General features: G+C 44.9%; 1 protein-coding gene across 1 annotated transcript in view; it reads left to right on the forward strand.

Moving 5' to 3' along the window:
• Positions 1-12429, forward strand: part of HYDIN (HYDIN, axonemal central pair apparatus protein) — a 330325-nt gene that overhangs the window by 191469 nt on the left and 126427 nt on the right. The window contains exons 23-24 of the mRNA XM_023756097.1: positions 3987-4130; positions 8465-8815. Coding sequence (XP_023611865.1) covers positions 3987-4130; positions 8465-8815 — 495 coding nt within the window. The remainder of the gene's footprint in view (positions 1-3986; positions 4131-8464; positions 8816-12429) is intronic.

A 12429-nucleotide genomic window follows, 5' to 3' on the forward strand; every position in this document is an offset into this window, starting at 1 on the left:
CTGAGCCAGAGAGTGAGTTAATGCTGACGACCTGGTGAACCAGGGTGACACAGTCAAAGCTAAGAGACTGGTGGAGGTTACAACTGTAACCCAATTATTAACATTTAGTCATTTAAATTACAATTCTAAGCAGTGCTGTGAAGAAGAGGTGTAAGTTGCTATGAGAGCACCTATCAGGAGAGTGGCTTTATTTGTACCTGTGGTGACAGGTGGCTTCCTTGAGCAAGTGCCTCGGGTTGAGACTTGAAGAGAAATTGAAGTTAGTCTGGTGACAAGAGACGGGGAGAGAATTAGGCAGAAGGAACAGCACACAGGAAGGGCCCGAGTCAGGGAAGAGCTTGGTGAGCATGAAGAACTGAAAGGCCGCCTTAGACAGAGAACATGCCAAGAGGGACAGGAGGTCCATCAAGAAAAGTGGGCAAGGGCCCATGAGTGTGGCCTGACTGGGAGGCGTGTTCTTGGAGGCCATTGGCGGGCTTCAGGGAGGGGAGTAACATGGTCAGATTTATTCATTGAAACAGTCACACTGGCTGCTGAGTGGAATATTTATTAAGTCCTACTATGTGCCAAGCACTGAGTCGGCTGCTAGGGGTACAACAGCGAGGCTAGTCCCTCCCGGATGAACTACACAGCCAACTGGGAAGATCAAGCATTAAGTACATTGTCCCACAGTGTGATCCCTGCTGTCGTATGAAAGGACTGGGTGTGGCAGTGCCTAATCGGTCAGGGAGGGGATCAACCAGGGTCCCTTTCATTACCTGGAGGCTAGCAGGAGAATGGGCAAGACCATTGATTCTGGGAGTGGGTTCCATCATATTTTGTTTGTATTCAATAAATATCTATTGAGCACCCACCAAGGGCATGGCACTCCGCTGGAGATGAATAAGGGGCGTATGATTGAGGAAGGGAGGGGAGATGTACAAGTTCAAATCAACAAATAATTTTTGGGCATTTACAGTGTATGAGGCAGCAAAGACACAGCAAAATCCCGGGCTTAACAGACTACTGGGGAGAGTAGACACTGAGGAAGTAGAATAAGGGTTTCAGTTACAGGATGCTACGTTAACTGTGATGAGCTCCGTGAGACATATAAAAAGAAAATACTACAAGAGTTTCTGCTGCAGTTATTGAGCTTTCATTGCTCTGTTTTAAATTCTTCCTTTTATAACTAATCAGGAAAGATATTTGTTGGTGGCATTTGCACCAAATTTGGTGGCATCATATTTTCTCTGAATGTAGCTATTGAATGAAAATTCAGTGAATATTTATTGAATAGCTATTCTGCATAAGACGTAATATATGTTGGACATGCAACTTCGTTTCTTATTAGATTTTTTCTAAGCCCATAAACACTCATAAAAATGTGTGGATCACGTTCCTTTTCTTCTCTTTATATCCTGAAGCCTTTGTGTTTTTTTAAAAAGCATATTCTTGTTTAAGTGTCTATTGTTTGATTTTATCACTCGAATAAAATAGCCAATACTTTAAATATGGCAGTGACTTATTGAATTACAAAAAGGAATCGAGTCACAGCTCCCTGTTTGATTTTACCCTTCACTCCTTCCACCCAAATATCACAAGTTTGAAATCTGTCCAACCACTGTTATTCTTCATTGTTCATTTCCTGCTCACATTTAGTCCACACCAGGGACAATGAAGAATTGCAACTTCATTACCCAGCGTGTGCAAGAGACCTGCCAGGGCTCAGGATTCAGATGTACTTATGTAACACCCAATTATCTAGTCTGTCTCCTATTTCCAGCTCAAGGCAGCGTATCTGACTTAGTACATTAGGCTATAATGACACCCACACTGCCTAGGGGGAGAATTTTTCTAGGTCCGTTTCCTCAGATATGATCTACTTTCTAACCATTGTACCATTCATAAGCCGCAGAGATGAAACCACATCTTTGTGGAATTGAAAAAGGTCAATCGAAACCAGCAGCCAGTTTGCTCCACAAAGTCCAGCAGCAAATCCTGTCTCCTGCTATCTGGGGAGACAGACAACCCAGAGAGAAAGGGGTCGTTTCAAAATAGAACGGGTTCTCTGTGCATCGGCTCCTTCTCGTCACTCACCTCTAAATGGCCTCTTGCCGAAACCAAACCAGTGTGGCTTCTTCGCTTCAAAGCTACCTGCAGTGACACAGCAGCCTGGGGGAAGGTCACTGGGTGGACAGTTCCCCATGCGGCCTTTGATGTCCTTCAAGTGCTGCTTGGGGGAGAATGCGATCTGCAAGTGCAGGATGAGTCCAGCACCTGTATTAGCATGTTAGAGGGAGGGAAACCACGGTTGACATCTCATGGTAAGTGCCAGACCAAACCCCCGCACAGAGGCTGGTGGATCACAACTGAGGTAGGAGACTTGAGCCAGTTGTCTGGACTGAATGGCTGTATCTCCCCAAATTTATAGTCTGAAGCCCTAATCCACAATGTGATGGTGTTGGAGGTGGAGCCTTTGGGAGGTGATTAGGTCATGAAGGTGGAGCCTTTATGAATGGAATTAGGACCCTTATAAGAAGAGACACGAGAGATAATCTCTCTGTCAGGCATGTAAGGACACAGTGAGAAGATGGCCATCTACAAGCCAGGAAGCAGGCTCTCCCCAGATACCAGATCTGCTGGCACCTTGATTTTGGACTTCCCAGTCTCCAGCCTGAGAGACATAAATGCCTGCTGCTTAAGCCACCCCGTCTATCTTTGTTAGAGCACCTGAACTAAGGCACAATGGATGCTGATCACACGAGCTCGCCCAGAGCCGGGGGGGTCCAAGAACCACAGTGGGAGGAAGACTATGCTGGTCAGAGAGGCAGACAAGGGGTCAGATGAAAATGTGGAATCCGGAAGATTTAACTGAAATCAGAACAAGGAGAAGAAGCAAATCAACCAAAGAACAGATATGCATTTATGCATAGACCGTGGACACAGACAGTAGTGGAGCAGGAGGGGTATGAAGGTAGTGGAGGCTGGATGGAGGGGGCAAAGGGGAAGAGGAAATGAGGGGCATCTGTAATACCGTCAACAATAAATTTAAAAAAAAAAAACCTGAGAAAAACAGGCTAGAGTTGTTAGAAGAGCCAGGGACAGTGGTTCTCAACCTGTGGGTTGCGACCATTGGAAAACACATAGCATATCAGATATTTACATTACGATTCATAACAGTAGCAAAATTACAGTTATGAAGTAGCAACGAAAATAATTTTATGGTTGGGGGTCACCACAACATGAACTATATTAAAGGGTCACGGCATTAGGAAGGTTGAGAACCACTGGATTAGAAGGAGGTTCTGTTTGGAGGCCACGGATTGAGGCTTCAGGTTACCTTCTGCTGGTATCAAAGGACCCGCTTTCCAGAGTATGCAAGGAACAATGTGACCCCAACATCAGAATGAGAAAAACTCAGTCTGAACAGCAACATGCAGTTCAGGACCCATTCCCAGTATTTTCTCCGGTTGAAAAATTAAATTGGATGTTCAACAGAGTAAAAAGATGTTTGTAAATCAGGGTTAGCAAGAAAAAATTAGAGAAACATGTTATAGCATTTGTCAATTTAATAAGATGAGTATATTCGCAATTGAGTGTTTCGAGCATGAAACAATACTGTAAAGGGAATAAAAGTTTTATTCATTATAGTGATACATGGGTTTTTGTACAAGATAGCACTAATTTCTTAGTGTTTGCTTTATGACATTGTGGAAACTTCTATAGCAATAGTTCCATCCAGAGGCATGGCTTATATCGGCGTGTTTTTTTTAACCAGGCAACAGGAGAATAAGAAATCTAATCTGGTTTCTGACTTACATAGTCTCACTTCTCAGTAGTCCACCATACATTCCAAATGATTTAGCTCAGTCTCTCCAAGAGAATGAAAGTATATGCACATGTGTTTGTGTCTGTGTACGCGCAGATATATATATGAGATTTTTGCTGCTGTAGCATTACTGTTTGTCATAACTTAGTTTGCTGCTTCTTTTTCCTTTTTTTGGCAGAAACCACAGCCTTTCTTGCAACCTGATTCCCAGCCCTGGGTAATGAAGAACATTTCCACGCTGCCCGTGAACGTTTTGCTCCAAAAAAGCAAACCCTTCTTCATCTGTGACCGGGAGCAATTTCTGTTGCCCCTAACTCCGGAGGTAACTGATGGAGGAGGGTCCTCCCAAGTCCCTGGGGGGGGGGGGGGTGGGGAGAAAGGAAGAGAATGACATCAGTACACTAACTAATTTCAGTCCAGAAAAATATGAAGAATCCAGAAAACAGTGAGGAAATAATACAGAGAATCTTAAATGAGTCCTAGATAAATTCCACTGTCTATCAGTAGAACATCTATTATTAATGGTGTAAGAACCTCTGGCTCATTATGATGACCCTTTCATTGTAATGAAGCTAATCTTTAGAAAACAATGGTTTCACAGTAAGGATAGTAAAGATCTTTCAATTCCCTTCCCTCAAATCCCACCAAAACTCCATCCTCAAGGAAACCAGGAAATAGCCAAAACCCAGTCTTTAAATCAGCCAGCCTATCTCCAGACACCGAGAAGACGGAGCCCGGCTAAGGCAGGAGGCTTGAGCTCACCAGGCCACCAGTCTGGGCGGGATGCAGTGTTCTCTCCACATCCCTGGAAGATCATCCCTGTGATCCTTTGCTGGGCATGAGGACACCGGTGGGAATGGCTGGGCCATGGGGCAAACGCCATGGCAGAGCTGTAGGAAAGGATTAAAGAGAAACCCGACCCACACCATCAGCTAAAGGAGAAGTGATTAAAGGAGGAAGGCAGGGCAGGCAACAATCGCAAGATCTCCAAACAGGGAGACTTGAGATTTGCTATGAGCCACACACAGAGGGGTGGATGGATGATTGGGGGAGTGAGGAACAGAGCTGCTTGGTCAGAGGGTGTTGCAGATGGTACCTGACTTGTGGCTGCAAAATGCCCTGCTGCCCTCCCCTGCCCCTTCCCACCAATTCTTCAGTGAATCTCATTCCAGCATGAGCTGGGGGGAAAACAGCTAAGATCCTTGAACAGAGAAATAAAAGGAGAAAATGATCATAAGCAAGAGGCAGATGAAACTCTACTACAAGGAGACCTAGGCAAGGAAGAAGACCAAAAGTATAAACATGTAATTCTCTACAGCCTCAAAGAAATTACAGATGGCATGACCGGTCTTTAAAAAGAGCTCAAGGATGAGACACAAGTGTTCAAAGAGATGAAGCGTGAACTCACAGAGCCGAGGAAGACAGGCGGATGAGAAAATGAAAATTCAGACGTGAGCAGCGTTCTCATCCTGGGTGGTAGATTAGACACACTCCTGTCCCTCCTGAAATCTTAATAAGATAAAAGTAGAAATGTTCAAAATGAACGAAGCCCAGAGCAATAAAATGAAGGGGGAAGAGGATGGTGTAACCAGATACTGAGAGATTTAAGCAAATTCTAGATGCTAGAATGACGATGGAGTGGGTTGACAAAAAGCCACAAAAACCTGCAGCCTGGAAAATTCTCCAGTGACGCTGTGAACACGTGGCAGTCATTCAGCCCAGTAGTCTGGGCACAGAGGCAACACGTGTGAGCAGAGTGTTGAAAACAGAAGGATTCCATGTGCACCGGACAGCTGTCCCACCCAACCCCACACAAAGGACATGGGCAGCTGGCTTTTATCTGGAGACATAAAGGTAAGTGCTCTTCCCTGGAGCAATCTATCAGACTGTTTGGGGAAAGTTGATGTTTCTTGTGTCAGTGTCGGCACCCCAGAGTAATCCCAGCTATCTGGGATGTGTCCACCGCCCGATCGTCCCCTCTCTGCCCAGAAACTGTTCTGTAGACCAGCCCTACCACAAGAATTGAGAAATGGCGACCTCCGGATTGTTGGGAGACCAGGGAGGGTCAGGAACTACTGTTTCTTGTCATAACTCTTGTAGTACAGTTTGACCTTTTATATTATTTGCATGTATCACTATAATTAAAACATACATGTACTTTAAAAAATGAAGAACTTCTATAAATCAATAAGAAAAATACCAATAACTCAATGGAAAATTAGGCAAAGGAAATGAACAGAGAGCTCCCAAAAAGAAAAAGAAAATGGCTCTTAAGTATATGAAAATATGCTCAATTTTAATCATAGTAGAAGAAATGCAAATTAAAATGACTACAAAACACATCCTCCCCCCCCCCCATCAGATTGGCAAGGAACAAAAATTGGATAGTGCTTGGTATTAAGAAGGGCATATGGAAACATGGATTCCCTTACAGTGTTGGTGAAGTGTACATTGGAAGACAACATGGCAGTAGCTATCAGAATTTTAAATGCCCAGACCTGCCTGGGTGGCTGAGTTGGGTGGAGCAATTGCCCGTACACCAAAAAGGTTATGAGATCGATTCCTGGTCAGGGCACATACATAGGTTGGCTTTTTAAAATTAACACTACAACCAAGAACAACTGGGAAGTGGGGTAAGCATAAGCTGACTTCATCCCCTTTACAGCTGGGTGTCAATAAGATACTATCTAAGATGAAACTGTTTAATATTCAACCGTAGTTTTACTTGATCATAAAGGGGTAACAATAATAGTAATATTTGGCATTTATATACCATAAGCACTGCTCTGAAGACATCACATGTATATTGACTCATTTCATCCTCTTAAAAAGAGATAGGTCCTGTTATGACCCTATTTTACAGATGGAGAAACTGAGGTCTAGGAAAACCAACTAACATTGCCCAGATTCATAGAGCTAGTAACCAGCAGGCCAGGATTTGATGCCAAGCAATCAGGCTCCAGAGTCCATAATTTTAGGATTAATCTCTCGTATAAGATTTCTTTCAGGCTTCTTTCTGAGAAAAAAAATGTCAAACATGATATTTTGAAATAAATGAATCTAACTATTTTTGTAAAATTTTATTAGCCATCCGTTATGTCTGGACTAATGTGTATCAAATATGAACTCTGAGAAATAATATATGGTGAAATCTTGGATAAGTTTCTAATTTCTTCTTTGCGCTTTTATATATAATTTGTGGATATGTATCTTTTCCACAAAACAAAAAAATCATTTCTCTGGGGGGGAGAAGGTGTTTAAGTCCATCTTCAAAGATACTTAAACCCCAAGCATGGAGATACCAAGGGCTGCAGCTGCATTGTCTACATTGTGCCCAGCCAGCTGTGCCAAGCGGCCAGCCAGGCTTTCAGATGGGATTAGCCAACTGAAGAGCCATTACCCTCTCTTTGACTCTTGGATCTGGTGATTGGCAGTATCACCTGGAACCATCTAATCATGGCACCGATGCTCACAGTTAAATAACTGAAGCTTAAAACTCAGTGGAGAGGGGAGAACTCTGTAAACAGATTCGCCCTGTATACATTCCCCCCGACTACCTCCAGGCACTTTCTGCAAAACCAGGAGGTGGCTTTTATGCTGGTTAAATGTGGGAATTGAGTGATTCCTAAAAAAAAAAAATAAATAAGCCAACTCATAGCCAGGCTTTCTATGGGAAGGTGTTACTGTGGCCTTGGCATCAAGGAACAGATGGGGATTTGAATCAAAGAGAAAAAGAACAAGGGAAATCTACCCAACAAACTCAGTACAGCTCGAGAGTGTCGTTTTAAGTTGACCAGAAAACAGCAGAAAGTAGATGACACTGTGCTGAAGATTTAGGATCGCAGACATTAGAGAAGAAATTAAATTGCCCAATCCAGCCCTGGCCGGTTTGGCTCAGTGGATGGAGCATTGGCCTTGCAGCCTGAAGGGTCCCAGGTTCAATTCTGGTCAAGGGCACATGCCTGAATTGCAACCTCGATTCCTGGAGGGGGGTGGGGGGAGAGGGGGTAATGCAGGAGGCAGCTGATCAATGATTCTCTCTCATTGGTGTGTCTATCTCCCTCTCCCTTCTTTTCTGAAATCAATAAAAAAATATATATTTTTTTTAAATTGTCCAATCTGACCCTTTCTGGGTCATCCTCTACAGAGCCCCTCCCCCCTTTCTGAAATTCTTAAGCAAAGAACTTTTCCCACTTGTCTAGGAAGAGCATTTTACAATCTAACTTATTTTCAGTTAAAAATATTTTTATAATGGCTATTCATCGTAGATTTTCCTTTTTACAACTCCTCAAACTTTATGACCTCACAACTCTTAGCAAAATCTCTTCCCTCAAATAATTCCCTCTCCAGATTTTCCTTGGTTTCATTTTCAACGAATAAAATAGGTGTGCACACACATATAAATATCTATAATATTGATAAATATAGGTAACTATTGATATCAATATAGATATATTAGCTATTTAATCATGTGTAAGTGTAGATACCTAATTATGGCCAAATAAAGTGTGAGATATATGTGTACTTTAATAGTAATACGAATGTGTGTATGTATGTACATAAACATATTTAAATAACTTTGGCCGTCCTGTTTCATGTATCAGGTTGGAAATGCATAGTACAAAGGTTGGTAATTTCCCATAATCTGATTTGCAGCCTATTAAACTGGAGATTGGTGAAGAAAAAAATCTGCTGGTCAAGTTTGACCCGACCCACAAATGCGATTTGAACAACTGGGTGGCAGAAGAAACTCTATCCATCAGGTACCTGGAGCACCCTCAGGTAGACAGCCTGAGCCTGCGCGGGGAAGTGCATTACCCCAACCTGTCCTTTGAGACCATGGACCTGGACTTTGGCTGTATCCTGAACGACACGGAGGTGATCCGCTACGTCCCCATCACCAACTGCAGCCCACTGGCTGTGAAGTTCTGCTGGTTCTTCCTGGTGAACAAGGAAAATCAAATAAGGTACCGCCAGCGTAGCTATCCTGTAGAGCTCTTTTCTGCTGTTCGTTTGTTTTTTTTCTCCTTGCTTTGCACTGGGTTCCTATATTCTGTGCACTGGTCTTGCATGAATACTTTTGGTTCTGACAATTAATTATTGACAAAAATAACAAAGAGCCTAAACTCATGGTCCCTCCTAGATTTCCAAGCAAGAAAAACAGATAAAACATCTTTGAAAGCCTCAGTTGCCATCCAATTAACAGAGTGATCAATATCCATAAGCCTCCTTTAATTTTGAAGCTAGTAGTTGGATCATTAGAAATCTGTCATAAAAAATAAAGTTTTTGTGCAGTTTTATGAATAAGCATTTCAAACCCAAAGCATGAATTACATAGCACAATACACTGAGCATGTGCTGTGTCCTTCAGTGGGTCTGTGGGTTTCATTCTGGCATGTGTATGTAGTGGGTGGTGGTGAGTGCCGAAAGGGAACCGCTGTCTTCACAATATTTATGTTTAGAGGTATCTCTCTCCTATTCAATTAACTTTAAATTCAATTAGAAGCTAAAGCCAAACTTAATTTGGAAAACACTCCTTTTAAAAAATATCAACAGCCTGTATTAGCCAGGCCGCAGGAACGTTTTCATTTGGGTTCGCCTCATTCGAGACCAGGACCAATGGGCTTCTGCATATGGTATTTCTCCATTGGGTGTTTGGACAACTGTTTTCAGCACTGAGTGTTGAGTAGCCATACTTAACTAAGGAGCCTCATGTTTCCTTGGCTTGTGGGTGCCTCCTGTATGCAATGCTCATCTTGTCCACGACAGCCACCCTTTCCTTTCCGGCTCCGTTACCATGGTAACCCTTTCCTTTCCGGCTTGCTCTGGATGTTTTCCATAGGCAGCCAAGGACGACCTAGCGTAGCCAGGCCTGTCCACACTGGTGGGTGGTGTCCCTTGCCTCTCCGGCATTCATTCGTTCGTTTTATCAGCCGGACCAAGGATCAGGCCTGAGCCATGAAACCTGATCTTTAGGCGCCAGGGGCTGTTTAGGTTTGAAATGAAATTCTACAGAGGATGCACGTTTAAAATAATTATGGAGAAACCAGCCAACCTGGCCTAATAAGCTGCAAATACCAGATTCTGTGAAGTTGTTCTCATGTAACAGCTAAATGAGTTTATTCCATCTGGGAGCAAGGGCCGGGATTTATTTATTTATTTATTTATTTATTTATTATTTATAGAAGCCATTTCCATAATTAAAATAATGACATTTTGAAAGTGGGCTTGGCCAGTACTACAGATGATGTGCTCTAATTTTTTATTGCTTTAAGCATTCATCTAACCATTCTTTTGCTTTCATCAGTATCTTCTTATATCTTGATATTGAGCTTCTGCTTATAATTTTTTATTCATTCATTCAGTCATTCAGAAAACATTTGATAGGTGATTCTTTTGCACCAGATGATGTGTGAGATTAGGGATACAAAAGTGAATAAGACATGATCCCTGGCCTGAGGGTGCTGGGGAACCATATGTGTAAACCGTGGTGGGCGGGTGACAATGCCAGGCTCTGAGGGACGATGGGGGGCGGGGGGGGATGACTGCTCAGAGGAGCCAGGGAAGCCGCACTTAGAAGCACAGTTAACCATTCCGATGGAAGAGCAGGGACATATTCTAAGTGACGGGAATAGTATGTTTCTATTAGTTAGGATTCACGGACACAATTCTGTTATCAGTCACAGGAAACCTGACCCTAAGCAAAAATAAAAAGGAAAGGGCATTCACTGGTTCGCAGATTCCTTCTGGCTTCTGGCCTGGCTTACCTCGGGGACTCAAGCAGTGTCTCCAGAGCCAGGGTCTCTGCTCTCTTCCATGTGTTGGCCCTGTTCTCAACCAGCTCCTCTCCATGGTCCCCAAATGCTCCTTCACTCCTGGGGCAATATCCTCGCAGAAGCCCATCCGCCGGAGAGGAAATGAGCCTTTGCCCCAGAACCTCCATGAGGTTCACTCCGATCAGACCGGCTCAATCACGTTACCCGTCCCCTCCCTCAACCAGTCACTGTCGGGGAGGGCAACACATTCATCAGGTTGTCCTACCACGTGCCCCACACCAGAGGCTGCAGCCGTGACCCCAGAGCTCCGTGGACTGAAGGGGGTGGGAGTGGGGCAGATCTCCCGACAAACCTGACACACAGGAGCATGAATGCTGGAGAGGCAAAGGACACCGCCTACCAGCGTGGACCGGGGCTATGTCAGCATGGCCACCGTGCAGACTGGATGGCAGAGAAGTCAGGGAGACGCGGCAGGGGCTAGGTTGGCAGTGGTGTGTGAGAGGCCTGGTATCTCAGGATAAGGAGTTTAGACTCTTTCTCGGAGGCAGTGGTGAGATTTATAATCAACAGAGGGAAGAGATTAGCCAAAGACACAGACAACCAGTGAGGTGATGGCCAGAGGGAAGGGGGGCGGGACCTGGGTGGAGGTGGGCAGAGGAGGGGAAAATGGGGACATCTGTAATAGTGTCAACAATAAAAATAAGGTTACAAAAAAGAATATATATGAGAAACCACTAAACTTCAGACAGCAGAAAAAATATATATTTATTATTTTCAGTTTAATGAGGCTTTAAAAATAAATAAAAGGACATAACCAATTAAAAAAGAGAGAGAGAGACAGGAGTCAGGTTTTGTCAGAAAGATACCTCTCAGCGGCCTTCAGCGCAGTTGCCCGATCCCGCCTTCCTGAGACGCGTTCCTTCCCTGGCTTGACCAGCACCGTCTGTCCTGTGTCCCCTCATCTCCCGGCTCTCGGCCAGCAGCAGCCCCCTGGCGGGTGGGACGCAGGCTCCCTCCTGGCCCTCTGCCCTTGCTGACAGTTGCTCTGCCCCACGGCCTCGCGTGGCCCGTTGCTGAGGCTCACACGTGTGTCTCCACCAGACCCTCTGCTCACTTCCCCGGGCACCGCCCTCCTGGCCTCTCCTCCGATGTCTCCCAGGTGGCTCACTCCCAGCTGCCCCACACCAGCCTCGGGCTCTGCCCTTGTCTCCTCCGGCCTCCCCTCTAGGGCCTCTGTCCGGTGAAGGCATCACTGTCCCGGAGCTGAGTCACTCGCTCCTTCCTCTCCCTCGCCCACCACTTCATCAAATCCACCTCCAAGTTCCACCCATTCCACCTTCTAAAGCCTCCCATTCCCATCCCACTGTGTCACCCGAGTTCAGGCCGCCACTGGCTCCTGCCTGGCCCATCGCGACGGCCCCTCCCTGGGCTCTCAGCTGTCACTCACGCTCCACCGTCCGTCGTCCACACAATAGCCAAGCGGCGAGTGTGGCCCTGCCTGGGCTTTCAGCCTTAATGACACCCATGCTTCTTCTTCTTTTTTTAAATATATTTTTATTGTTTTTTTTATTGATTTTTTACAGAGAGGAAGAGAGAGGGATAGAGAGTTAGAAACATCGATGAGAGAGAAACATCGATCAGCTGCCTCCTGCACACCCCCTACTGGGGATGTGCCCGCAACCAAGGTACTTGTCCTTGACCAGAACCAAACCTAGGACCCTTCAGTCCGCAGGCCGACGCTCTATCCACTGAGCCAAACCAGTCAGGGCGACACCCATGCTTCTTAGGAGACAGTACAAGGTGCTTCAGCAGAGCAAGTGCCGGCCCTGCATTTCTCCCTGGTTT

Source organism: Myotis lucifugus, unplaced genomic scaffold (assembly GCF_000147115.1).
Source record: "Myotis lucifugus unplaced genomic scaffold, Myoluc2.0 scaffold_88, whole genome shotgun sequence".
Taxonomy (NCBI): Eukaryota; Metazoa; Chordata; class Mammalia; order Chiroptera; family Vespertilionidae; genus Myotis; species Myotis lucifugus.